We start from the raw sequence: 25,655 nt of genomic DNA, 5'->3' as shown, positions 1-25,655 counted from the left end.
ACATTCAATACATCTGTATTTTATATAGGTATAGAGGCCTTTGATAATAGCATTACATTTATTTATTTTATTTGTTCGGGAATTGTACAGCTTTACATTTAAAAAAGTATATCATTAAAAAATAGTTACTTTATAAAAAAAGCCAATTAAATAATTCCATATTTATATTGTAATAACTATTAAAACACGAGGAGATAAAAAATAGCAGTGTGAGTGTGTGAGGAAGGGAATAAAAGGGTAAGAGTATGGTATAAAAAATAGATTTTGCAGGAAGGAAAGGGAAAGGAGAGTAATATTTTTTTCTACGTAAGAAGATTAAAAGTTAGAATTTATTTATAAATATACATACATGCACATACATATACTTACACATACATACACACATACATAAATATCTATATAAAGTACACATACATACACACATACATAAATATCTATATAAAGTGACAGGCGCTATGGCGTAATTGGGAAGACACTCGACTGCGCAACTGGCATCGCGGGTTCGATCCTGCCAATTGGAAAATGAATTTAAGAAAGACTTATTTGCAATTGGTCCGAGTGTATTTAATATATTTTTCACATCAACCTTTCATACTATCCTACCTGCAAACAATCCCCTTAAAGTAGAGGCTTTGCGGATTATTCCTTTAAAAAATATTGATTTAATGTTATTATTAGAGTTTTTGGGCGCTATGAAATATATTACAAACATGTATATTGACGTTTCGATCGCTAGTTTGTAATATTAATAGACTTCTTCTATTCGACCTGACTTTTTATCAAACCTGAAAATGTAATACGATTCCTTTTACGATCTGATTCATTAAATTTGTAGAAGCCCTTTCTTAGGCCACTGACATTATTTCTTTTCAACCTTGACCTCGGGTCATGTGACGCTGCCAGCAGAGGTCACCGCTGCCAGTTTATAAATATCGCTGCATACGCGATAAACCAGTTGGTTTAATCACCTTCCTGGAGATAAACCAGTGAGAATTATGAATCATGCTTTATACAAATAAACAAAAAATACATCCTTCCTATTGCGATATATTCTTTTGATATTTAATAAAATCGCATTTTATTATTTAAATTAATTTTCTTTAACAGCATGGAATTATTTTGTGGCGAGAAGCGTGAGACATGAAAATAATATTTATTTTTTAATCTGATTCTCAAAAATATACAAGTTTTCAATAGACCTCAGTCTTTCTCGAACGACCGGACACTTATAACCTGTTCATTGACAGTGAATGATCGTATCCCAATTGATCGGATCACAAAATATTTCGGCAAGAACAAGTTGGAGAATATAATAAGGTTTCATAAGTAAGTCCATCGTTCACTAGATCCGGTTTTAGTGAACATTTTATTTGTGATGCAGATCAACTTATTCGAATCTTCTAAATGAACGGATCTTGCCTACCTCTTGTTTACAATTAAATTAAAATTATTTAGAAAATCAAGAAATGTAACTAGTCGTAAAATAAGCCTGTTTCTAGATTCTAGAAATATTTTTAAACTCGCAAACTGTATTACACCAAATAAATTAAAAATAAATTTGTATTAAAGTTTTTAAAAAAAATACTTGCATAAACTTCTAACTAAAATAAAGCTACACGTGATGTATATTTTTTTTAAAATAAATTTAAGCTTTAGTTAGTGTTTCTTTTCTTGAGACTATCGGTCATATTTTTAAATAGCCATATGGTAACGGAGAATTGGAGACCTTTTTTATCGAGTTTTCATAGCTAGTGCTATTTTGCCGGTGAAATGCTGCGCTATTTTTGTGCCCTTTACCGAGAAAACTTTCTCGTGCGATTCGCTAATAAGTGGTCACCCTTACCCCAATGCCACATTGACCTAGTCATATGACTCACTAGAAATTACGTGGCGTGAGTTACCTGTACCTGTACCTGCCATAGAAACAGTATTTCGAATCAAATGTCAACCGATCCAAGAGAAATTACAAGGTTATAATTGAAATAGGTTTTATTACAAAATTTTCTTTTGAACATTAATATTTAAATGCTCTCAAAATAGATGGTAATGTGTGTAGCGGCTACTTGTGTATGTGTCGTTATAGTATTAACTCTACACGAACCTTCGAAAAGTATTAAATTCATAACTAAGCTGAGTAGTGATTTAGAGTCTTGAAAGTAAACTTAGATTTATCCACCAATCCAAAAAGAAACTTATAAATTCCGAAATTAAGTTACCTACCGTAGCTACATTCTAAAATAATTTCTTGCAAGGAAACCTTCTCTAAAACGAGTTAAAATTATAACATTAAAAAATTGGATTTGGAGTTACACAAAAATCTTTTATTAGTAAATTCGAATTTTTCGAAGTACATAATAATAACCTTAATTTCGTGAGAAAAATTATGAAATATTATTACCCGTTCATCAGTACGGCTGTCCAAACTTAAAACACAGTTAAGGGACATTTTTTTTGTAGTACGTTTTTTTTGCATTTTTGGACTAAGTAGCATCTACTTAGTCCGAAAATGCAAAAAAAAACGTACTTAAAAAAAATGTCTCTTACTGTGTTTTGAGTTTGGACAGCCGAGTAGTGTCTTAGTTAAATGTCGCGTTAACAGAGATCTACAGTTTTGCATTTTGACATCTCAACATAGATGAATAAGAATATGGAAGTCTGGGTATTTACAGGGCTTATGCCCTGTCATCGGAAGGTTAAGTAATAACTTTACACACGTGTTACATTCACCATTCTACCCATGATTAAAAGCCATATTACTATTTTTTTTGGAACTCATACATATGTCATAAATCTCATGTCGCTTCATGATTGAGTTCACGGCGTCATTTGTTGTTTTTTTTAGAAAGCTTTTATTTTTATGTATGGTCAGATGTAGGTCATAAGCCTTGTAAATACCCAGACTTCCCCATTCTTCATCTCTGTTGAGATATCAAAATGTAAAAAATAACTCCTAAGATGAGCAACCCAAATTTAAACAAAGATTTGGACACACCAAAAATATTGACCAAAGCCTTCCATCTAGCAGACATCAGACTCGTAAAATTGATTATTTCTTAAGTAATTTTGTCGTTTTTGCCTCGGATATTCCAGAGTTAATCCATTAGTGGCCTACTGTTCTAAAGGCACCAACACTGGTATACACATCATCGTAAGCACGCAAAGAATGTATATTAGTATTTCTCCAGTATTATATGTAGCCCAGGCCACGCCAAGTTTTTCTATGGAAACGATTAATGGACCCGGCTTTGCTAAATGACCGCCTAGAAAGGCAATTATGTGCCACGGAATAATCTACAACCATTGTGACCGCATGAATGTCTTTACGAATTATATTCGATTGTTTGTTTTATTTACTTTCAGTCCTAATGCGCTCCGCAGCCTTTTATTATGCCGCGAAATGGAAAGGTCGATAGTTCGTGCTAAAATAAGATGAAAAACAACACAACAATGGTTGTGATTTTCCATTGTTTGTTTTCTTTTCGCTGAGTCCTTAATATGAAGATCCCGATTTATGAAACATTAGGCTTCCAAGAAACAGCGAGGAAGACCTTAATCAGAAAATCTCCATTTATTCTCGTAAAATTAGCCATATTATATATGCAAGAGCATACCCCCCGTCTCAATACTTGACAAATCAATCGCTAATCAGTTTGCGAGACTCGTTTTGTAATGGCGGTCGAGCATATTAATTTGTTTAAATGCTGATATTCGTAACGATCGACGATTTCGGCTCATAACACAGAATGTCGAATAAAGTTAAAGCACCCTTTAAGTATTGCATTTGGCGTAGGTGTAATACTTTACACTTTAATTGAAGTATGTTGGCAAAAATAAAAAATTAATGTTGAAGTAGGTTTTTAATTTAAGATCTACAAATCAAGTAGAATATTTGTAAAATAATATTCAAAAAATATATATTATTCAAGTTTAAAAAATAATAATAAAAAAATGCCACAGAGAAGGCCAAATTCCATGGTACCTACCTTTTTATGCATACATAAAATTACATTAAATGTCGTACCCCGCATTTTTATTTTATTTTATAATTTAATTTTGCTAAAGCAATTTTTATCCGGCTCCAATAAATTATTGATCCTTGCACAAACCCGCGCAAAATTATCAAAGGTTGTCACGACTTGTTGGGATATTTCCTAGGCGATTTATGATCTCGCGACCAATAAAGAATAAAAGTATAATTTACCAATATACCAGCGGTAATACTAGAGACTCCGCTCGGAGGCCTCTAGAGGAGATCGCGTAAATCGCTATTTTTAATGTCCCGTAAGTATGTCACATCTAATGTCGGCTGTACGGCTCCAACGGGTGTGAGAAATTCGCGATCTCGCGCTCCGGTGGTTGTCCCATTTAATTTCATGGTGATCGACTGTCATCTTCGGGTGTATTTTCGGCTGATCGGATCCGACTTCGGCACTGTGGCACATCTTGGAGCGCGGCCAAACCAAAGGTTGCACTACATATCACTCTCGACGCGTCCGCTAACTTCCACTCTAATCTGCTATTGTAAATAATCATGGATCGCAATTATACCCATCTTCGCTAATTTGATTTATCACTTTGTCCACGAGACTGCGAGGTGATTGCTTCATTTTGCGAAAACATCGGGTTATAAACCTATGATATCATTCTCACCTCACCTTGAAACCGTACAGTACAATACAGCTCTGTGTATAAGAGGTATGTAAGATCCGGATCTAGAGTGGATCTGTATCACTTGAGTGATCCGTTCATTGGAACCGGATAAATCAAATGGTGAATCATTTGTAGGACGAGATGGAAGAATCGAAAACGATTTACTTATTCTTGGATTCACCGACAAATGGAACGCATTCGATTCCCGCAAATTGCAAAATAAACTCAATAAATATTTATTTTCAACTGGTCCAAGTGTTTGTGATATATTTTCCACATTTACCTTCCCTATTCTTACTGTCCTACCTGCAGATAAGCCTCTAAAAATGGAAGCTTTGCAGGTTGTTCCTCGAAAGAGCTCTTTAAATATTTTAATTTGTAATTAGTTGTACTTATTGTACAATATTTAGTTGCCCGATGTATATTTCAAACCTAGCCCTCAACGAAAAATTCGTCAATATGGAACTACCGCATGAATAATATTGGATTTTAAAAATCGTCCTATCATTATAAACAATAAACTTGAGAAAAATCAAATCCCGTCGGATTCGACGTCCCAGCGCTAACGTGTTAAAATATCCACATAATTGTACATACTAAGTATATATTATTTCGTGTCAGTATATTATAGAAGTGGAAACGACTACACCATACTTGGTTTTAGTTAGCCAAACACTTATCTGTATTCTGTACAGACCCGTCAAATGTTTGCACTTTTGTTATCCTTCCTTCCACAGGATGTTTTATGCTCTTCGCGAAACCTGTTTGTTGCAAACTCGCGAGCACGCATTCAGTTTTGGAGGAAAACGCTCACTCATTTTTTTTCTCTCCGGCCTGTCTGTCTGTAGCTGTTTATGCAGCTTATTAATACGCGCGGTTAAAAGCGAAACCCAATATATTATTTAGCATATTTTCTAAAACGAAAGCGGTTATATTTTCACCTTGTTTGCGATCCCAACATACGTTTGCCTCTCCGCCCGCATATTCAAATTGTACGCCACACGTTGTAATTTTTGCACAAGTTTTGTATACTGTCTACATACGTGTAAAAAAATATGTGTACACGAAACGAATCATAATACAATACTTTCTAATTACTATGTCTATATAATGGCGTCAAATAATAATAATAATATTTTGTCGATGTATCTTTAAAAATATGGAAAAATTTATGTGTAACCACATAATTTTCACACGAAGATATTGTAAAAAATAATACATTTCTTGTGTATGTTACAACTCAGTTTTGGGTTATCTATTTTTATTTCAAAATAGATACTCATATGGAAGTTATATTATATAGGAATAATATTCTTTATTCGTCATTTTCGCCAGACAATGATTGCGAGTGTTAATAACGTGTTCATCAATGCTGACGTTTGTGAATTAATGACTAAAATTGCAGTTAGTGCGTCACTCGATCTGTTTTAAAAATGACTTCACCAGTAACGATCATTTTTATTCACCCCAGGGTCTCGTCACCGAGATCAATAGAATTGTGTCCTTTAAAATACAACGAAACAATATTGAAAATAAATAACGTTTATTGATAACTTGCAAATAACTCATATAGAGTGCTTACCATATCTGTTTTACGATTCGTTAATGTTTACAACTCTTCAAGGAGAACATAACACGATAACATGGATGTTTTTTATCATTAAAATTCGATATTAAGTATCAACCCGTAATAAGTAAAACAATAACACATTTTAGTTCCATATTATAAATGCTTAATGAAGAAAAGAGAAGAATCGGATGTAATTTATCAACATTTTTCGGCTAATTAATTTAATATGCCTTATGACTCGATTATTTCCTTCTCAGCAATTACTTCAAAATGACATGACTATAAATTGTTATGATGTAACGTTTAGCTATATAACTTTGGCGATTTCCCTAGCTATAGATTAACAGATATAACATTGATTAATTAAATCCAATAAACAAGATTAAGAAATCAGTCTCGGGTAAAATGTTGCTTTATCCGGTGATTAATATTACTTCGTACTATTTTCCTCAATGTTTGTGTTTAGTCTTGAATATTTTGCGAGATTTAAAAAATACGATTTGATTAAACAGCACACATTTTGGCATGGGCTTGTTTTGCCTGTCATGCTTTGTTTTATGTGCCCTCTAGACGACTTTTATGTATCCACATTGTATGTATCTGCTTCAATACTCATCCACCGTGGTGTACAATGCACAATACATGTATGTTACATGTATCTTAGTGCATTGCCACTAGCATCCAGAACCTTTCGCTTCATTATTTCATCGTCAACTTATTCGGCGGACCATACATCGCTCACTCCTTTCAAGAACGTCATAAATCAAAAATTGTCAATTTTGAGTTATGCATGTTTTCAGAATGCCTAGAAAATGTACTATACCCCAGAAAAAGAATCATATTTTTAACTTAATATTTACCCGCTAGAGGGTAGAAAGTGTTGTTTTTTAATTTTGTAGAAAAGGTATTGTTTAATTATTTTTTTAAATAAACTAAATATTTTTCAAATGGAGAAAAAACCTTCAGGTTTTACCTAAAAATATCTGTTGCTCAGAAAAAAGTTCAATAAGTGGCTTGATATTTATTTTTAATACATTGTATTATATTTTTAAACTTTAAAAACGTTCTCCTGAAAAAGCAAGTTTTTTGATTTATGACGTTCTTGAAAGGAGTGAGCGACATGTGAAATATTACATGTATAATAATAATAAAATAAATAGTTATCTGCCTACGTACGAGCATATAACAACTTTGTTTACGTCCACTTTTTGCCTGCGGTTTTGTAATCCTCGTATTTTTTGTCACAACAGCGCTTGTACAACACTGAATAAAATCCTGTTTGCGCACAAAAAACGTTGATTTTAATTTAATTAGCCCGCAATTGCGAACTGAATGGAAGTGATTATATTTTGAGCTTTAAAAACATCGGCACGTCTAACGAATAAAGTTAATCTAACAAATAAACAGCAACAAAAAATACGAAAATGAGTTATTAAAAAATATTGCCTATTCTTACCTACCTACATAATTGCAAACCGAAAATGCACAACTACTACAATATATTGAAAAAACACAAATTATTGTGCTAAATGTAATATCCCTTGGTATTTGTTAATTATTTAAATACTGGGCGTAAAATAAGCATAGAAAAATTCAATAAATTTTCCCGTAAAGGTTCAAATCAGATTTTACTTAATTCGTTAGACGTGTCGAGATGACAAGTTGTGATTATTCATCTGGACATAGAAGCTTTGCTTCGCTAAATAAACCATTAACCTTCACTGTCCTTTTTCAAGGACTGCATTTGCTTTTCGAGTGGGTTTTTTAGTTGTTCGTTTGAAGGTTAACTGCATGATCGCGTCATTTTTGCCCATATACACGCACAAGATACATGCGTCAAACCCTCCAACTGCTATGTATTTTCTCCCAAGTTTATTAATTATTCACTTCATATTTTGCATCTTATTTTTTTATGTTTTCAGTAAAAAGTACGGTACGTTGTACCTTAAAACTTAACTAATTTCGCATGAGTTTTATTTAAATGTCACCAACAATATTAATTGGATATTTTTTCTTCCCGGCTTAGTGTATTACTAAAGCTTAGTATTTTAAAGTTTATCAATTTAACGTTTGAATTTGTCATGAAACATTTCTCGATACATCACTGATTTAAAGTACCCCAATGTGCAAACACCTTGGACAAACATTTCTTATTTGTTTGAAAATATTCGCACAAAATACCAATCACGATTTTAAATCGTGTATTGTGTGTTTTAGTGAAACGTCATCATTGAATCGTTTCCAATTTTGCAATATTTATTTTGGCTCACCTGAAGATGGTTACGTCTATTCTCGGTTCTTACACTATCGCGTGTGAAAGCTTTTATTTTCGATGTATTTTCAAGAAACTGACCATATTTCTGTTTCCATATCTTTCAGGGTCTCACATTTTAAAATATTTATTTATTTGAATCGTCCACCTCTACTTTATTTGGCAGTCTTCTTCAGGGTTAACGTTCCTCGTCTGCCTTCTGTTTGCTTATTTTGTTTAACTTTCGCGCCGCTCCTAACCCAAATTTCATAATTTCTTTTTGTGTTTTCTTTGTACAATAAAGTTTGGTGGGTGCACGGCACATGATCTCATCTCCGTTCCCAAAGGGCAAACATTATTCTCAGACTGTATTATCAGTAGACCGTATAATTTTGTAGGGTCCTTAGTTTTTTTCTTCCATTTCAATTTCGACTTTAAGTATTCTGTTTTAAAGTGCACGTACGTTCGTCTAATCAATATTGTTATTATTTCTGGTATTTTTACTACCTACCCTATTTATTATATATCTGGTTTCAGCAGGACTCATAGGAAATTTCCTTTATTTTTATACATGTTTTTGTAGCCTCATCAATCAACATCCAACCTAGATTTATCTGGCGTCTCAATCTATTATATTTATTTCCAAAATCACGTACTAATTATGACAGATTGCTTCACTATAAAGACTGCGCTGGAGACATAAACAGATATCTCTTTTTTGCCAAAATCGTGAAATACAAACGGTAAAACATTCTCGGATAGAAGAATCTAGAAAAACAGTATTAAATCTTCCGATTAAAAAAATGGTATCCAAAAACTATGTAATTTGTTGATAGTCTTTTATCCCTAGAAAAAAACCGATGGTTTTGATTTAAATTTATGTTTTTACTTCATTTTAAAAGATTTGTATACGGAAACAAAGATCCCTTACGACGCATAGAATTCCTGCAAGTGCAGTTTATTAGATTCTCTGATATCCCTTATTCCCATATGATAAGGACTCTGGATAGGATTGTTTCAAAATTAATACATATCCTTCATCTAACTCCGTCCGGTTTACGTTACGAGGCAGTAAAAAATATATAATTTTACCCTAGAGATCAATTTATAAATCCAAAAACACACTTTTTGTTACGTGTAGGAATACAACAAAGTTTATTTTCTCTCGTTTACCTCAATATGGGTGAAACAGTAGATCATTCTTGTTCATGAATCTGTGGTCATCTATATTCAAAGAAGGGTTCTCTCAAAATCTTCTTTGCTAGTTAATATGCAGGTCTCATTTTCTGAAGCTGGCATTTTTTTTAGATCATCTGCACACCTGATTCAATCGAATTCTACATCAAATGCATGGGCGCATGGACGGTACATCTTCCGTCTATGTATTCAATATAATTATTAGCGTATTAGTGGTTGTAATATAAAAACAAATTTTATTTTTGTTTCCGATTCCCAATCGATAGTACCAGAGAAATTCACAAAAGCGAATTAGCGAGTTTTCTGCGTCGACTTTTCACAGTTTATAATTTTCAGACCACCAGCACCGTGGCATTGTACCCGAATATGCACTGTGTTACAATGTAGGCAATTAGCCCTCCAGATTCGAGATATCGTGTTCTTTGAGTATTGTTTTCGTCTTCGTCTATTTTCCTGATCTGCAGCGGCCGGGCATTAGAGAGCGGACCCCCCTCAGCCCCCCTCCCCCTCCCCCCGCCCCACGTGTATAGAATACAGAAAACAGAATGATGTCATGGCTATTATTACTACGGCAGCTTTCGGAATCGGACCAGGTGTTAGTGGATTCGGAATGAACGCTCGCTTCAGAGAGGGGCGTTTTCAGTTTTTTTTTAAGTATCTTATATTCTAGAGAAGAAAGTAATAAAAGTCTTTGCAGTATATTCAAAAACATAAAATTCCAATCAACTATGCTATTAGTCGTCAAATGTAATCGTCGCATTAACGTGATTTTAACTTTGGTTAATAAAGGTTTGTTATTGGTATTTTTAATTTAAGTTTTACTTGGTAAATACCACTTTTTCTTAAAATCTATCGTGACACGTGTTTCGATGCATTCCGCATCATTTTCAAACACCGTGTTTGAATATTCTAATCAATTAATGAAATTGTCAGAAATCAGTTCCGTATATTCTGTAGATTACTTTTTATGGCGTTGTCTGTCCATATGACTTCAGGTCTTGTTTTTAGTTTTTATAAATTACATTTTTTATGAAATATTTAATAATTGTTGGGTCTGTATAAATTTTTCGTCAAACTACCAAAAATGTGTTTATGTGAGTACCTTTCCATACAACTAGGGCGTTTTTCACCTTTGTCCGATAAAACATTCCAGTATTTGTTTTTGTAAATACAAAAAACATATTTTATTTTTTGCTGTGTGAAAATGAATTCCTTGTTTCTCTATGCATAAAACGTATATATTTATTGACTTTCTACTCCGCCCTTTGATCATTATATCATAAAATATTATGCAGCTCTGCTGGAAAACACTGGCGTTTTAATGCAATCGTGACTCGTGACAAACGTATTGCGTTTTCTCTTCGTGCATTTTTTAAAATGTTCTATTTGTTAGCAACTCTACCGAAGGACTCTATTCTATTGATATGTATAATCAGACTATTTTTCAATCACACTTTTATTTAGCAAATAACAATTAAATACGTAGAGCAATAAAGTTGATAAGTTAAGACTAAGAGCTAATTTTTTTGCAATAATATGTTAAACCTTAACTGGTTTAACTTAATATTTTTATCTCAGTGTAATTGACGGCTAATATGCCACGTAAATCAGATGCAGTGCCCTATGTGTACATACCATCGTGTACAGAATATGGTGGAAATAAAGAATGTTAAGTTCAAGTTCTTTGCATTGATTTTTTGATGACTTTTATTTATTGACTACGTCATTTCAATAGCTGCACCTTTGAAAGCTCGTTTCTTATTATAATATCGATCATATGTCTAGATTATGGACTCTCGAGATTTATCAAGAGTCTGTACTGAGGTTTGATTATAAAATGCCCCGAAATGCGAAATAGCCGAATATTAACGAATTTACGAATATTAAGTTATGTGTCATTCAATGTGTTTAATTTATTTTATTTTTTATTCGTAGTCAACAAATTAACATTATCACAATTGATCGTTATACTCTTAAAATCCACTGTCTTCTAAGTGTTTTTATAGAACACAGGTAGTTACAAATAAATAAAAAATTAAATAAACAAGTAAGTTTTTTCTTCAATACTGATAAATAATATGTAATGTTATTATATTGTATATTTGTTCTTAGACACCAAATTTGAAAAAGTTGTCACTTGTTCAGTTGACCATTTAGTGTTCGTTTAGATTTGACCGCAATAAAAATTCCAGGAATCGTTTTTTTTGCCATAACCTCAATATTGTCATTACTATAGCAGACGCCAAATTTTCCGCTCAAACGACGCAGTAATAGGTAGTTGTCAATTTGTCGACCAATCAACGGCGGTCCTGATCGCCCGTTCTTCCCCATTCCCCCTTTAGTTTCCCCCCTTCGCCCCATTTTTCACGATAAATAATGCCGCCCGTAGATTATGATTGGCAGGCGGTAATTTGCACGACGCATTTGGGTTAAGGACTTACAAATATCCGATTGCCGCAGTTTGGGCTTATTTGTTGCCAAAACTTGCGCAAGTCCGCGAGATCGTAATCATTTGCTCGAGCCGAGTTAGGTACATTGTTCAATTATATTATTAACATCGATATTTTCCAAACGTCTAATTACCATTCATTTAATGGCTGTAATTTAAAAATGTATAGTTCCCTTTCTGGCATTTTTCCGTGCTATTTTTTTTTGTATTCTGATATTCGACATGTCGACTTTTTCAACCGTCGGAGCCCCAATGATACATCGATTCGGTGTAATTTAAACTAACCTTGTTCGTTTGTTGTGATAATTTTCTTTTGTTTAAAATTTTTTGTACAAAATAATGTAAATACAAAGTAATGTATAAATTTTCACCTCCTTTTTACAAGTAAAAAAATATTCAAGGAAATGCATAGTAAATCACTTCGCAAGTGCGAACGGAAGAGACTGAAAGTTTATATTAGCAGATTTGCAGTTTCGAAGCCACGAAATGTTTTTTTTTCATTATTATCAATCGCCAAAAATATACACTGAAAACTTAAACAATCACGCAATGCACGATTCAGCGGTAGGGGTGATAAACTCAAACATATTTAGCAGTAAAAATGGACATTTGGTGTTTCTAGTAGTATAAAGATACACCAATTATTATTATCCACCTTCTGTACTCTTTTGATAGTAATTCATGTCTGATAACAGTTTTGCCATGTTTATTGTAATTTTAAGACAAAAGTAAATCAATCAAAAAATTAATTATATTTTTAAAAAAAGCATTGTCCATGAAAACTGATTGCCTGTGTTCTGCGTATTAAATAATCGCCACATTTTTTACGATTTCTGTTCAGCACACCGAAAAATTGATTATGTTTTTTTTTCAAATGTTGTTCTCATATTTTTCTGCAGATTTATCAATTATGTCGAAGGCTAGTATCATATTTTCAGCACGTTTCCGAAAATAACTATTTTACGTTTTAATTAATTGGTTCGGTCGTCATTTTGTGGTAATATCTATTTTTATTTTATTTTACTTGATAAATACCACGACTTCAAATCTATTGTTACACGTATTTGGATGCATCATTCAACGTCATTCAGCCTTTGCCTAAATGTCATTTAGTCAATGTTCAATGATGAAAAAGCAGCTTTCTACCCTCTCCTCATCCTTCAACGTCCTAAGAACACAACTCTACAATTTAAACTTATTTAAAATACGGTGTGTAATAATGATGGTACCAAGTAAAAAAAAAAATTGAAAAAACCTTTATTAATTTTTACCAATAATGCTTGTTCGTTAAAATCGCAGTTGAACATTGAATAACAAACTAATTGATTTTTTACTCTCGAATATTTTTATTTCTCTTTTGTTAAAAGTAAATATATTTAATTTTTGAACAGGTGCTTCACTTGGGTGAAGAGTGCACTCGAGAAACCCGTCACCGGTGTCTTCATCGGTGACGGGCAATTGATTTCTTGTGCTACATTTATTTATATAAGCTTTGAATAAATACTTATGCCAGAGGCTGCCACAGCGCTTCTCAGTATTGTTAAAATATTCGGTTATCCCGATGTTTCTGGCGATGCCTGAAACATGTTGTTTAATATACTTATTTATTATTGTATAAACCCATTGATTATATTTCGTCTTGCTATTTTATGAAATTTGATCAATCAGCGACTTATTGAATAACTGAATGTCTTATGTTCCCGGAAATGTATGATGAAGATACCTACATGGTAAAAAATGGGGTATGCTGAAAACTTCACTTTTAAATTAGGTATAGAAAAATTAACTCTAATGGTTAGTGAATTATTAAAACATAGTTTTATATTATCTACTGTACATTTTACATTACAAATAGAAGGAACCTTAGATGAATTCCCGCAGCAAATGTGATATGTTAGTAATTGAGAGCGTTAGAATCAAACTAGTAGATAGCGGTCGACTGCCAGTACCGCGACTGCGAAGTATATTGATAAAACATTCAAAGTTTAAAAATTTACTTCAATTACAACTTTTAATGTATCATATTTAAGATATCAATTTCTACTCGCCAGCAAATCAAATAGCGCGCAACACAAAGAACCTGAAAACACTTCCCAGACATCGCATGACGGTTTTTAACCTCAATATCTAAAAACTGAAAATGTGATTACGACAAATCAAAGTTTGTAAGAGAATGATGTGAAAAAAATGCATGAATACACTATTTCATATTTTTATACAATCCTAGATATATTTCTTACCCCAAACTATACCCAAGTCGGAGGAAAACGAAATCGCTGTTTGTAAGTTATGACGCATTTTGGAGATTACTATTTTTAATTCCAAGTCCCTTATATCGCCGAACGTCAGTCCTATGATCTGAATCTGAGAAGGAAGAATGGTATCTGACTTGTGTGTGTTACCCATAGCTTCAGCGGGCTGGCGCTCGCGCTGGGAGGGGCTGCGCCCCTGGCGGACAGCAGCCCGCAGTCGCGCGCCCCCACCCCGCAGCCCCCGCCCGCAGCGCACCCCGACCACTACGCGCACAGGTAGGCAACGCCATGTGCCGGTAGCTGGGGACGAATTATCCATACAATAGTAGAAAGCAATACTTCACTTTGTGATCACTCCACAGACCAATCACTACTCTAAATATGTCACTCTCGACTCGAGGCAACTTAACCCTTGTAAATGTCCGTGTTAAACGCCATATTAGCATATATATTTATATATTGTTTGTGTTTTTATACCAATAAGTTTAAAAAAGTCCCAAGTTCGATTCTCAATGAGATCAGCATTAAAGAAAACACTATTTTCTTCATTTTTCGTTTTAAGCTTTACTTGGTAAATAACACTATTTCTTAAAATCTATTGCGACACGTGTTTCGATGCATACCGCATCGTTTTCAAACACGATGTTTTAAAATAATGATAATGAAATACGTGTCACAATAGATTTTAATAAATAGTGGTATTTACCAAGGAAAACATAAAATTAAAAATGGATAAATATTACCACAAAGTGATTGCCGATTGATGAAATCATTTTCTTCGCTTCAGGTGCAAGAAAAACATGCTCATTTAGAAGCCTGTGGATGCTTTTTACAACTCGCGTTTAATTGGGTAGTCAAATTTTAAGAAACCGATAGCCAATGTCGGAAATAAATACTTAATTGGTAAACATCATCGATTTTATTTGAAATATAGTTTTTCATTTGTCACGAGTCCAACAATATAGAAGTGCAATGATGTAAAGTTTTGGCAGTGGGTTCAATGAAAGCAATCACTCGAGAGTTTGATGCAATGCCAATAATCGACTTCTTTTATCGATCGCGTAACAATTATTCTGTAATTTTCTTCACTGATCTAGAATGCAATAATATTTTTTATCTATATTCACAGCCGATTATCTCTACCACATCAGTATTGCTGGTTTGTCACGTTATATTCGTATTTCGCGTTACGTGTATGATGGATAACTCGCCACCCTAGTCTGCGTGCATGCTTGCCTGCTTTGTTTTTGTGCTGCCATTATTTTTGCGGCGATTATTTTGGGTTTTATTGTTTTTATTCACCATCTACAGGAATGTGTTTTTATTTTCTTGAGAGCATCTTGATGTTGTCGAGCAGGTTTCATAACTATGTATATCACCCGCTATATGTTGTACTTGATTAATGTTTATTTGTTGTGATGTCGATGTTTTAAATACGTTTCATTAAAATTCGGGATGCTTATCGCACAGCTCAATGTCACCTTTTCGAATTACATTAATTTATGACACATTAAGTGTGCATATTATATTGACTTTAAATTCACGCATCGAGGTATATAAAAATGGATTATTTAGTATGTAAAATAATACTATCGACATTTTCACTATAAGATATTTGCAGTATTATTTGCACTTGTCTCAATAATTTATTTATAATAAATGTATCTTTTCATTGATTCAGCTGAGATGTTTGTATCAATTATCATTACATAGACGTGGTTCGTTCGCGAACGACCGGATCCGATCATATCCGTGAATGATCCGTTCAGATATAGCGTCTAGTGACCGGATCTTAATTTTCAGTGAATCTCGTTAACGAATGGTGACCCGTTCATTTACTGGTTTACTGATTTAATGATCCATTGATTCGCTGGCTTATTAAACTGACTCTTCGCTTTAGATGTTTGTAACAGGTTGCTTTTGATCCGGTATTAATTACCGGATCACTTTATACCGTGATCCGTGATACCGATCTGCCGAACCGAATCTTCTAAATGACCGGATCTTACCCAACTCTATCATCATCCATATTCAAAATATTGTTTACCCCTGCCATTTGCACAAATGGTTCCGATAATATTATTATTTTAATATTGCCTCCATTTGTATAGTTTTAATATGAAATGAGCTGCAAGTTTGTATTATCTACGTTATAGAACTTCGAGTTCCGCACCTCTCGCCCTTTGGATCGATTAAACGCCGTTGATGTCATATTCTCCTTATAGAAGTGTTTAGCAAATAGCAGTACACACCCAGAATATTTTCTGCAGGCGAACCATTAATTGTTCTATATCGCCGGCCATTTATAATGTTTTAATTCCATCTCATTTTATTGTTCCGTTCAACACAATAAGATTCACGGTTCATTGATTTCCGATCAAATATTATTTGCACGTTTAATTTCTCAATATTTGCAGGGTACAGGGAAGAAACTATCACAATGTATTGAATTAGAAAAAAAATCATTTTTTATTTCGATGCCAAATACGATACTCAAATTACGCCAAAAATCAACTCCGTTATGAATAAAGTGAAATTTCAAACATGAAAGTATTTTTTTTATTTGAAATTAAAATTGTGTAAAGTAAATCCAGCCGAAAAGTAAATAAACCATATATATCACCTGAGATAGACATGAACCAATGAAATTAATGTCGTTAAATCGCATGAAATTTTCCTTTTATTCGACTAATCATGTTTACTTACAAAAAATGTTAAAATTCATTAATTTTCCCTGACCCCGGCTCCCAGGATAACAGCAAGCTCGTTGTGTCTCGGAATTGGACAACCAGCTAACTAACCTGCTGATAAATTCAAAATAGCACTTTCAACCAACAGAGAAATGGACGTTAAATCCCTCTTATGTGCTGGATTATTGAAATTGCTGTATTTTGTATTATGTAATTTTATAATTTTTCCAGCGATATTTATAGCACCATTTTTTAACGTTCCTTTAATCTTAACGTACAATAACTACTATATTATTGCTAGAAACTTTATAAAATAATAAGCTATTTTCGAAAATAATGACACCCATAAATGTGTTTAGTTTTACACTTTGAGCGCGATACGAAATTTCGCCACAGGCGCCAAATAAAGGTTAACTGTTTTCGACACGATTCGAGAATTTTCATACTGTGGCAGCAATAGTCGTTTATTATCAAACCAGTTTTATGACGTCTTTGTATCTATGATCAATATTATCGAACGAAAAGATCTGCTTAAAAACATTTGCTTATTTCGCCTATTACAGGCAATCCGCTGAGCATCTCGAGAGAAAATTGTTAAATTATTAAGAATTCAGGCAACGTGTAATAAATCGTACATGTTATTTGGATATTATTCATCCATATTCGGTCTTCTTAACAAAACTATGATTTGCATTTATTTTGTTCACGTTTATTATTCGCTGTGATTATTTTATTAATTTACTGTTTGTGCCAATTTCATGAAAACATGGCACGATCTTAATTTTGCATTACATTTTGATTATTTCTGTAGCTACTGCAAAATCGCAATAACCTTTTATGTACATAATTAATGTGGTTATATATTTACATTGTAATCTGTGTATTTTTGTTAACTCAACGTTTACGTTACCTCTGGATAAATTATTAATATTTTTTTGTTTGTTTCAGGTAAGGTTAAATAATTCCGAATGTATTCCTGCCGAAAAGGGTAAGTAGAAATTTAACCCTAGAGGAAATGGGAGTTATGGAAGTCAAGAAAAATCCATATTCCAATTGTTCCCGTTAGAGGATCCCTTTAGGGCAGTATTGCTCGCTTTATAATATTTGATTTCATTAATAAGGGTCTTGGGTATTTCAAGAATTCATCAAAATCACATTAAAATCTGGTGGTGTCAATAGTGCACGTAATCGGATGGCGTGTATGACTATATAGATGTATGGATGTGAACAAAGCTAATAGTATATTTATATCAGGACAGTCGAGTGTGGCGTTCCATCCTCTCTGCCTGACCCTGCAGAGAAACGGCATGGTGATAGTGGTAGTAGTAGTAGCACACTGAGTGCCCATCGGGCGGATGTCACAGCGGCCTACATGCCCCTCGGAATGGGCCAGTGACCTGCTATATTTCACTGCAGCATCCTATGCGAGTGTTATTGTGCAACATAGTACCGTTATTATGCTTCTCGGCACGGCTTGCACAATCCGGAACACTTGTACTAGAATATATGTGTCCAACATTCGATCCACTCACTTTGATCTTAATACATCGAAATTGAAATGAAACATGAACAATCGCCAATACATTATACTCCAATTCGTTCCCCTTTACTACCACCTGTAATAATAATTATGCTGGCCATTATCCGTATCAAAGTGGTGCATGAGGCACCGCATAGAATCGACGAGGTATTAACTCGACCGTTAATATATCAAGGCAGGATCATCAATCCTGCGCTCCGAATTTAAAGATGTAGGGATAGAGTATGTTTGTTGAGATGCAGATGATGTAAATGCTACAAATGCTGAGGGTGAACGAGATTACTGCCATATGAATAAGGAAATCGAGGAGGGATAATAAGGTACTATAAGAAAGGAAAAAGAGAATAGCAAAAATGACAAACAGCATTCGGGGTCACGTATCGTGCTCGCATTAGCTTAAGTTTTATACAGCTTATACGTACAAGTCCCTCGAGGAAAGAAAATAATAATAATTAATAAATCAATACTTACCTGTATTTATCATTCTTTGTTTATTGTTTGCGCTATATTTGACTTCTCGTGTAGTATTTTTTTCTTATAGTAGATTATTTTATTACGTAAGCGTAACAATCGGTATCATAATCTACTCGCTCTACCTAAAGGTGGTTGTATTACAAATTGCAATATACTCGCTGGCTTTCGTTTGACCAATGGTCGTATCTACATGATGAGTTTTTGATGGAGTGTCTTTTTTTTAGTTAGCAGTTAATGTCAATATAATTTTCTCCGTGTGTGATAATTGACGGTTATTTCTCATTATTACGATCGATTTATACATTAATAAAAAAAAACAATATTACATCTGACCAAAACTTTGCAGAATAGCATATCGTAATAGCTAAAATGACTCTTTTAAAAAATGTGCAAATGGAACTGAGGAAAAGAAAAGAAACTGAAAATAATTACATTTAGATTAAAATGAGGTTTGGGTGTATGCTAATGGAAGGAAAATGATTACTAAAAAAAGTTAATGGTGATTGCAGGTTTACAAGGACAATAAATAATTCAGTTTTGTTCTCCTAATTTATCTCGACTCGTTGCACCGTTTATCGTTTGGGTTTATTTTATTTTTTGTTGTTTTTCCGTGTAACATAACCGTGATTCAATCTTTATTTGTTCAAAACGTACTGCGTAAATTCTACTGGAAATTCGAATATTTTCAGATTCCAATGAAATAATTTTTCAAAAGCTCATCTTTATTATTTTAACCCCTCGTACTTTTTTAATTGGTATAAAAATCTCTAGTGTGGAATTTATGTAGGTAATTAGACATAGAAGCTTTTTTTAAATGTATTTTTAAGGAATTTCAGAATGCTCTCATGGGAGACTTATTTCTTTTGGTTGAGCATAATATGTTATTTAAACATTTTTATTACAATGTTAAAAAAATACACGAATAGGCAAAATAAAATGTATTTCTTTATTCTAGTATGACAATTATGTTTACTGAACACAATAATAATATTAGAATAAAACTGATTTCATATGCGTGAAAATCTTCAAAACATTCATTGGGCACATTGGGTCTTCGTTACATCGTTTGCAAACGTATCGAATTTTCCGCCAACAGTCGTTTTTTGTAAAAATATTTTGAGTGATCAAGCAAATCTTAAAATAATTTACTGTAAAAATTGTAACATAAGTAAATTTTTAACGATTTTGTAGTACTTTTGACTTCGCTTTTTTAAGACCTCATTTGAGAGGTTAATGCAGGAGAGGGTTGTCGAAGAATCATCATCAATAATAGTATTCATGACTTTTTAACTTATTTCAAAGGATTATTTAAATTTTCTAGTTACATTAACTATTTAAAGTGATTGACTCAAATTTCATTGTTCTGGATTTAGGAATTTCTTTCGTTGCAACGTCCATTTTCTCTCGTCATCTAAAAGCCTTTGTTGGCGTGTCCCCGATACTCTTCCAGCATCCTGTTAGCGCGTGAGCTGCACACACGCGACCGATCAATAATAAATTAATCGGCTCATGTGTTCTTATGCTCCACAAACCTTTCCCAGAAAAAATCCAGACTGTGTCTTGGTTCTGTGTTGTGTATTGTATGTTACTGTGTCACATATTGCTAGAAAAACTCCCGGACGGGTTATCCGACTGCGAACGCATCTTATTTATTGCACCAGCCTGGTGAAGACCTTAATTATACTAGATTAGATCTAATCGTAGTATTATTGATTCATCTACAAATTCATCTAGTATGTATCTCAATTTTAACTGATACAACACTAAATTCACTGTCCAGAACACTCTTGAAAATTAAAAAGCCACCAATGAATGAGGGGAAGTGAATAACACTGGTCTTTAGTCAAATTATGGTAGCGGCAAAATGAATCGTCCGAAGATATGTACGATGTTTTGGCAATGAATTTGTGTACTAAATAGTAATTTCTATTTATTAATAATAATAATATTAAATAATAATAATCTGTCTCAAAAATAATCCTTTATCATACTTTTTTTACAAATATTAGATAAATTCACTAATCGAAAAAGAAATTTTGTACTATCACTGTCATTGGATACCTACGTTAATATTTCCGTCTATAACTGTAACCTTAGGATACCATTTCCTCTCTCTTTGGATATTATGATACGGGTGTCCTCATAAATACGCCCTCCTTGATCTTGAAATGTTGTAACGTTCAGTATTCCAACCTGCGTTCGAGTTGCCCGTTATGCCTGACCGTGGCCTCGCTACAACCCTCGGTTCACATTTTTTCACCCCTTCCGACCTGCCGTATGGCAAAGCAGCCTCACCGGGCGAAATCCTTGAAAATTTTATTTGAAGTTTGTATGTCAAGGCGCGACTTGGAATATTTTCAGCAACGTTTTGCTTAGTTTTATCGCGACTCGATCGAGAAACTAAACTTGTTGAACAGACTAACAAGTTGCGTGGCATTACAATCCAATATGCCCTCGTTTTTTTTTCTTTCGCTGCTCTAATGTAATTGCGATTCATGGCGAATATGGTCCTTGTATGAAGAGATTGCGCGATAGTTGTGTACAACAACTCAAACTAACCATCCTTGTAATGTTTATGCAAGATTAGATACAGATTATATTTATTATTAACCCTTTTGACGCATTGCCGCGTTTTAAATTCAGGACCATTATTTCAAAAGCTGAAAATAAAATTTGTATAGAAATATGCAATTCAAATGTTACCCGTTTTTTCTAAGCAATAAGTAATTTATCGACTAATTATTGTACAATACGGTTGAAATAAAATTATTTATTTATTATCATTTATGCGTATTTTTCATCCTCGTATTATGACACTAATGAGTATTATTTTTAACGTTTACTTTCAATAACTATTGCGCTTGCAGTTTTTTTCAGCAATTTTCGCTCAATTTTTCCTTATACGAAAATAAATTGACTGGTAATTGATTGACAATTTTTTAAAGTCTTGTCATACCTACGTTGATTTATATACTAACAAAGGGTTAAATCTTTATGATTTATATTCATTAGGTATACAAGTAGGCCACCATTCAACCCACAACTTTGTAAATTTGATAAAATAATCGTGATTAAAATACACGAGGCAACTAGTATTAGAAGATGCATAATTCATTACAAATTACACGTTAATAAATTTAATCAAGGTACTACACGTTATTTCGTTTTTTAATAATACCTGGCGTGTATGTAAATTACATATCATTTATTCATACTCCATTACTTTCACATCTGCCGAGTTGTTAATATCAAAAGTACTTGTTACATTTTTTGGACAAAAGCAATAGAGGTCATGTTGGCTCATAAACAATTCACAGCCCTTGTGCCATTATTTGTACCCAGGTAGCGACCGCTCAAATTCGCCCGAACGAGTATCGAAAATATTTTATTTTAATACGTACAGACTACGGACATCGCTGGCAACTAACTTGCTTGTGTGGGATTCAATTAAAACCCTTCTCGTGAAAAATATTGACTCCAGCAATTAACGTGTCTTGTAATGTAATTTTGACTGTAATTGAATTTGATCGATTAGAGTCTTCTGCTGGTTAGATTATGTGCTCGTTCAATATTCACTGGATTTGTTGCGCAAATATTTTTTTTCGCGAAGGAAGATTACGTGAGACATGTGTGGGAATCATCTGTACCGCACATTTACGTAGACACATTGATGAATTGCGAATACGTACGTCAGAAATTATGATGTATTTGACATACTCATTAATCTTTTTTATAGCTTTTTTCTGCAGTAATTAATAATTAATTCGTAATTATCGTATAACGTACATGTTGCGTTTCAGCATATCGAATTCTCCAACAGACACCTGCCAGTAATGTATTAATCACAAATATCGAATTGTAATAACCATTTTATTATCTTAGTCATATATTAGGCTGCAGTCTAATGCATTCATTTCTTCTCATCCAACGATTGCGTGGGGAATAAGTTACAAAAGGGATAAAAAATAAGCCTTTTTTACATATATTTATTTTTAATCCTTCGCCGGGAAATGGAAGCTGGGAAAATCATTTTTTAAATCAATAAAATTCAGTATGTATGAGGAGATGCATGAACGTGGAAGAGGCGAAGAATGTTTGCAAAGACAGAGTGGTGTGGCGTTCTATTCTCTCTGCCTACCCCTGCGGGGAAGCGGCGTGGTGGTTGGTTAGTTAGTTAGTTAGTTATAAAATTCAGTCATATAAGGTGGTGTAATTTAACCCTAGACCTCGGGACTTGTTTCAATGAAGCTTAATAGGGAACTATTGTAAAATTTACGACGATAAGAAACTCACATTTTACCAAAAACGTTTACTAAAAACATTTTAAAAATAAGTGCTACATGTTTTTTGAGAACTTTATATAAATACTTTAGATAAATTTAACTTAAAATATCGGTTAAATATTACGATTCATGCTTGGTGTCACTACATTCTTTGGATATGTTGCCTCGGTGCTTCCCAAATTAGATGTCCGTGGTAAATTTTACGAATGTAAATTTTACGATTGAAAAATAAACGGAGGATGTTCAATATGAATAATTAACCGCTGCGATTGTGTCGTTATTAGCATTTCGCATTGTGCGAAATTTGTTCTCAATATATTTTTTTAAATGCTCCCTAATTGGATTGGAATAATGATATTTGAATATTTTTACAGTATTATAAGATTTGTTTGCCGAGTTTCTTGTTGACCCAAATTTTCAATCGCCAAAAACGTGACTGAAAAAACAGTTTTGACATTCTCTATTCAGCCTTAGTTATTATACATTTTTTTCGCGAATTTTCAACGGTGTATGTATATTTTGATCGGTCGCCTCATTCTCAAGGTGTACTATTGAACAAGTATCTATTCACATCGAGCTGTCTTCGCGTTTAGCGTTCCACGCGAGATGTAGTCCTTGACCGGCTTTGCTAACTTAGACGGCAAAAAACGCCCGTTTTATTCCCACGAGCGTGTAACAGTTACAACCTATGATTGTAACTTTGATTCTCCCGTTTCATTTACCAAACTTTTGTTAGTAGTTGGACTAATCAGAATATAAAATCGAATCCTTACCGGTAAAACATCGAAGGCTAATAAAAAATATTGTATATGAGAAAGCTCTCATATAGACGTATTCACAAATGCCGTTAAAATTTGACCTTGAAACGAAAACTCCATACAAATAAAGATATTAGGCCAGACATTACTCCCTGTATCCTACCTTCTTCCAAATTAAAATCGTCATATTCTCCAGTAAATTACTGTCGCTTACGCCCACAAGTTAAAAAAAAAAACAAAGCGAACGCAGCCTCCTTCGTTAAGATATTTTCAATGATGATTTATATCCATACTTCTACAATATTTTATGAATTTTCTCTTTTGTATTGGCTTTTCTATTGGTTTATTGTATAACTGAATTGTGAAAAAATAATACGTTTAAATCCTAAGTATTTTTTTTATAGTTTATCTCTATTTAATATTTCTCGATTGCGGTGCAATGTATATTTTTTTCTACAATCGAATATTGACTCCCACCAGGACAGCAAAAAAGTGGCATATAACAGCTGATATTAGCTGACTATCAAAAATAATAAGACGTGGATGCGTCTGAAATTATATCGTTATGAAAAATGAACGTCGTTAGTCTAAAAGTCAATTAAGGTGTTTTACGAATTGCCAAATAAAATCGACTTGATTTTTTTTGGACAAATTTCCCCATTCGAGGTGTAATGAAGAAGATTTGTTTATTATTTATAATTTTATTTTTTTCAATTTTATACTGTTTCAACTCCCTTTATGGACATTATATCAAATATATTACATATCAAATTTTATTATCCATCATTGATAAATGTCAGCGATATCGAGGCTCTTCTATACAGGAAAGGTCAAAGTAACATGTTCCTATATGGAATGCTGAATATTATATAATATTTAGTTATAAGTGAAAATAACCCACTTGACATAGTTTTTCTCTGTATTTGGTACCTCTGAATAGTTTCTTTAATAACAATTTTCAATATTCATTATTTTTTACATATAAAAAAGTGTTTTTTGCCTACAAGCATTTTAGATGCCTTTGAGGTTGTTATGTGTTTTGATAATTAATTGCGCATATCGTAATTAAAAACTATTTTTTAGGATGTATCTAACATTTGACAGTATTTGTAAAACATCTTTTTCCACATGTGTTCGAAGTACAAAAAGAAACAACTTAGCACTTTTTGTTAATAGACCAAACATCAAAGATATACTGTAATATTTTAAAATTGTAGACTTTAGTATGGCACTTTATAACTGCTCTCCGCAGTCCGCTGTTCGGCATAGAATTGATTATAATGCGGTGTCACCACCTGCACTTATTCACATTCATCAGACCTTGTGCACAATATGTGCATGAATGCAAATGGCTTCACCGTCGCATTCACGATACACGAGTACCTACCTGTTAATCGCGAGGGACAGCTTCTCAATTTATGTGACAGTCCTCAAATCCGCTAACAAGAACAACGGTCTCCGAGTCTCTATACATCAATTCTCCCTATAAACTACAGCGACCGTATTCATTCTGAAGGATAAACCGATATTATTGTGATTTA

At 33.3% G+C, this 25,655-nt stretch overlaps 1 protein-coding gene across 2 annotated transcripts in view; it reads left to right on the top strand.

The window, feature by feature from the left end:
* LOC148309788 (uncharacterized) overlaps window positions 1–25,655 on the top strand; it is a 175,365-nt gene that overhangs the window by 66,442 nt on the left and 83,268 nt on the right. The window contains exon 2 of one of the 2 annotated variants that reach the window (XM_088259501.1): window positions 14,526–14,645. The exons of the other annotated variant lie outside the window; for it this stretch is intronic. Within the exon in view, the coding sequence (XP_088115627.1) occupies window positions 14,526–14,645 (120 nt within the window). The remainder of the gene's footprint in view (window positions 1–14,525; window positions 14,646–25,655) is intronic. 2 annotated transcript variants of the gene reach the window in all.

This window comes from Brachycentrus maculatus, unplaced genomic scaffold, assembly GCF_059751285.1.
Source record: "Brachycentrus maculatus isolate JH-2025_06_01 unplaced genomic scaffold, ASM5975128v1 h1tg000117l, whole genome shotgun sequence".
Lineage (NCBI taxonomy): Eukaryota > Metazoa > Arthropoda > Insecta > Trichoptera > Brachycentridae > Brachycentrus > Brachycentrus maculatus.
The sequence above is the reverse complement of the archived record's forward strand: the minus strand, read 5'-3'. Positions and strand labels throughout refer to the sequence as shown.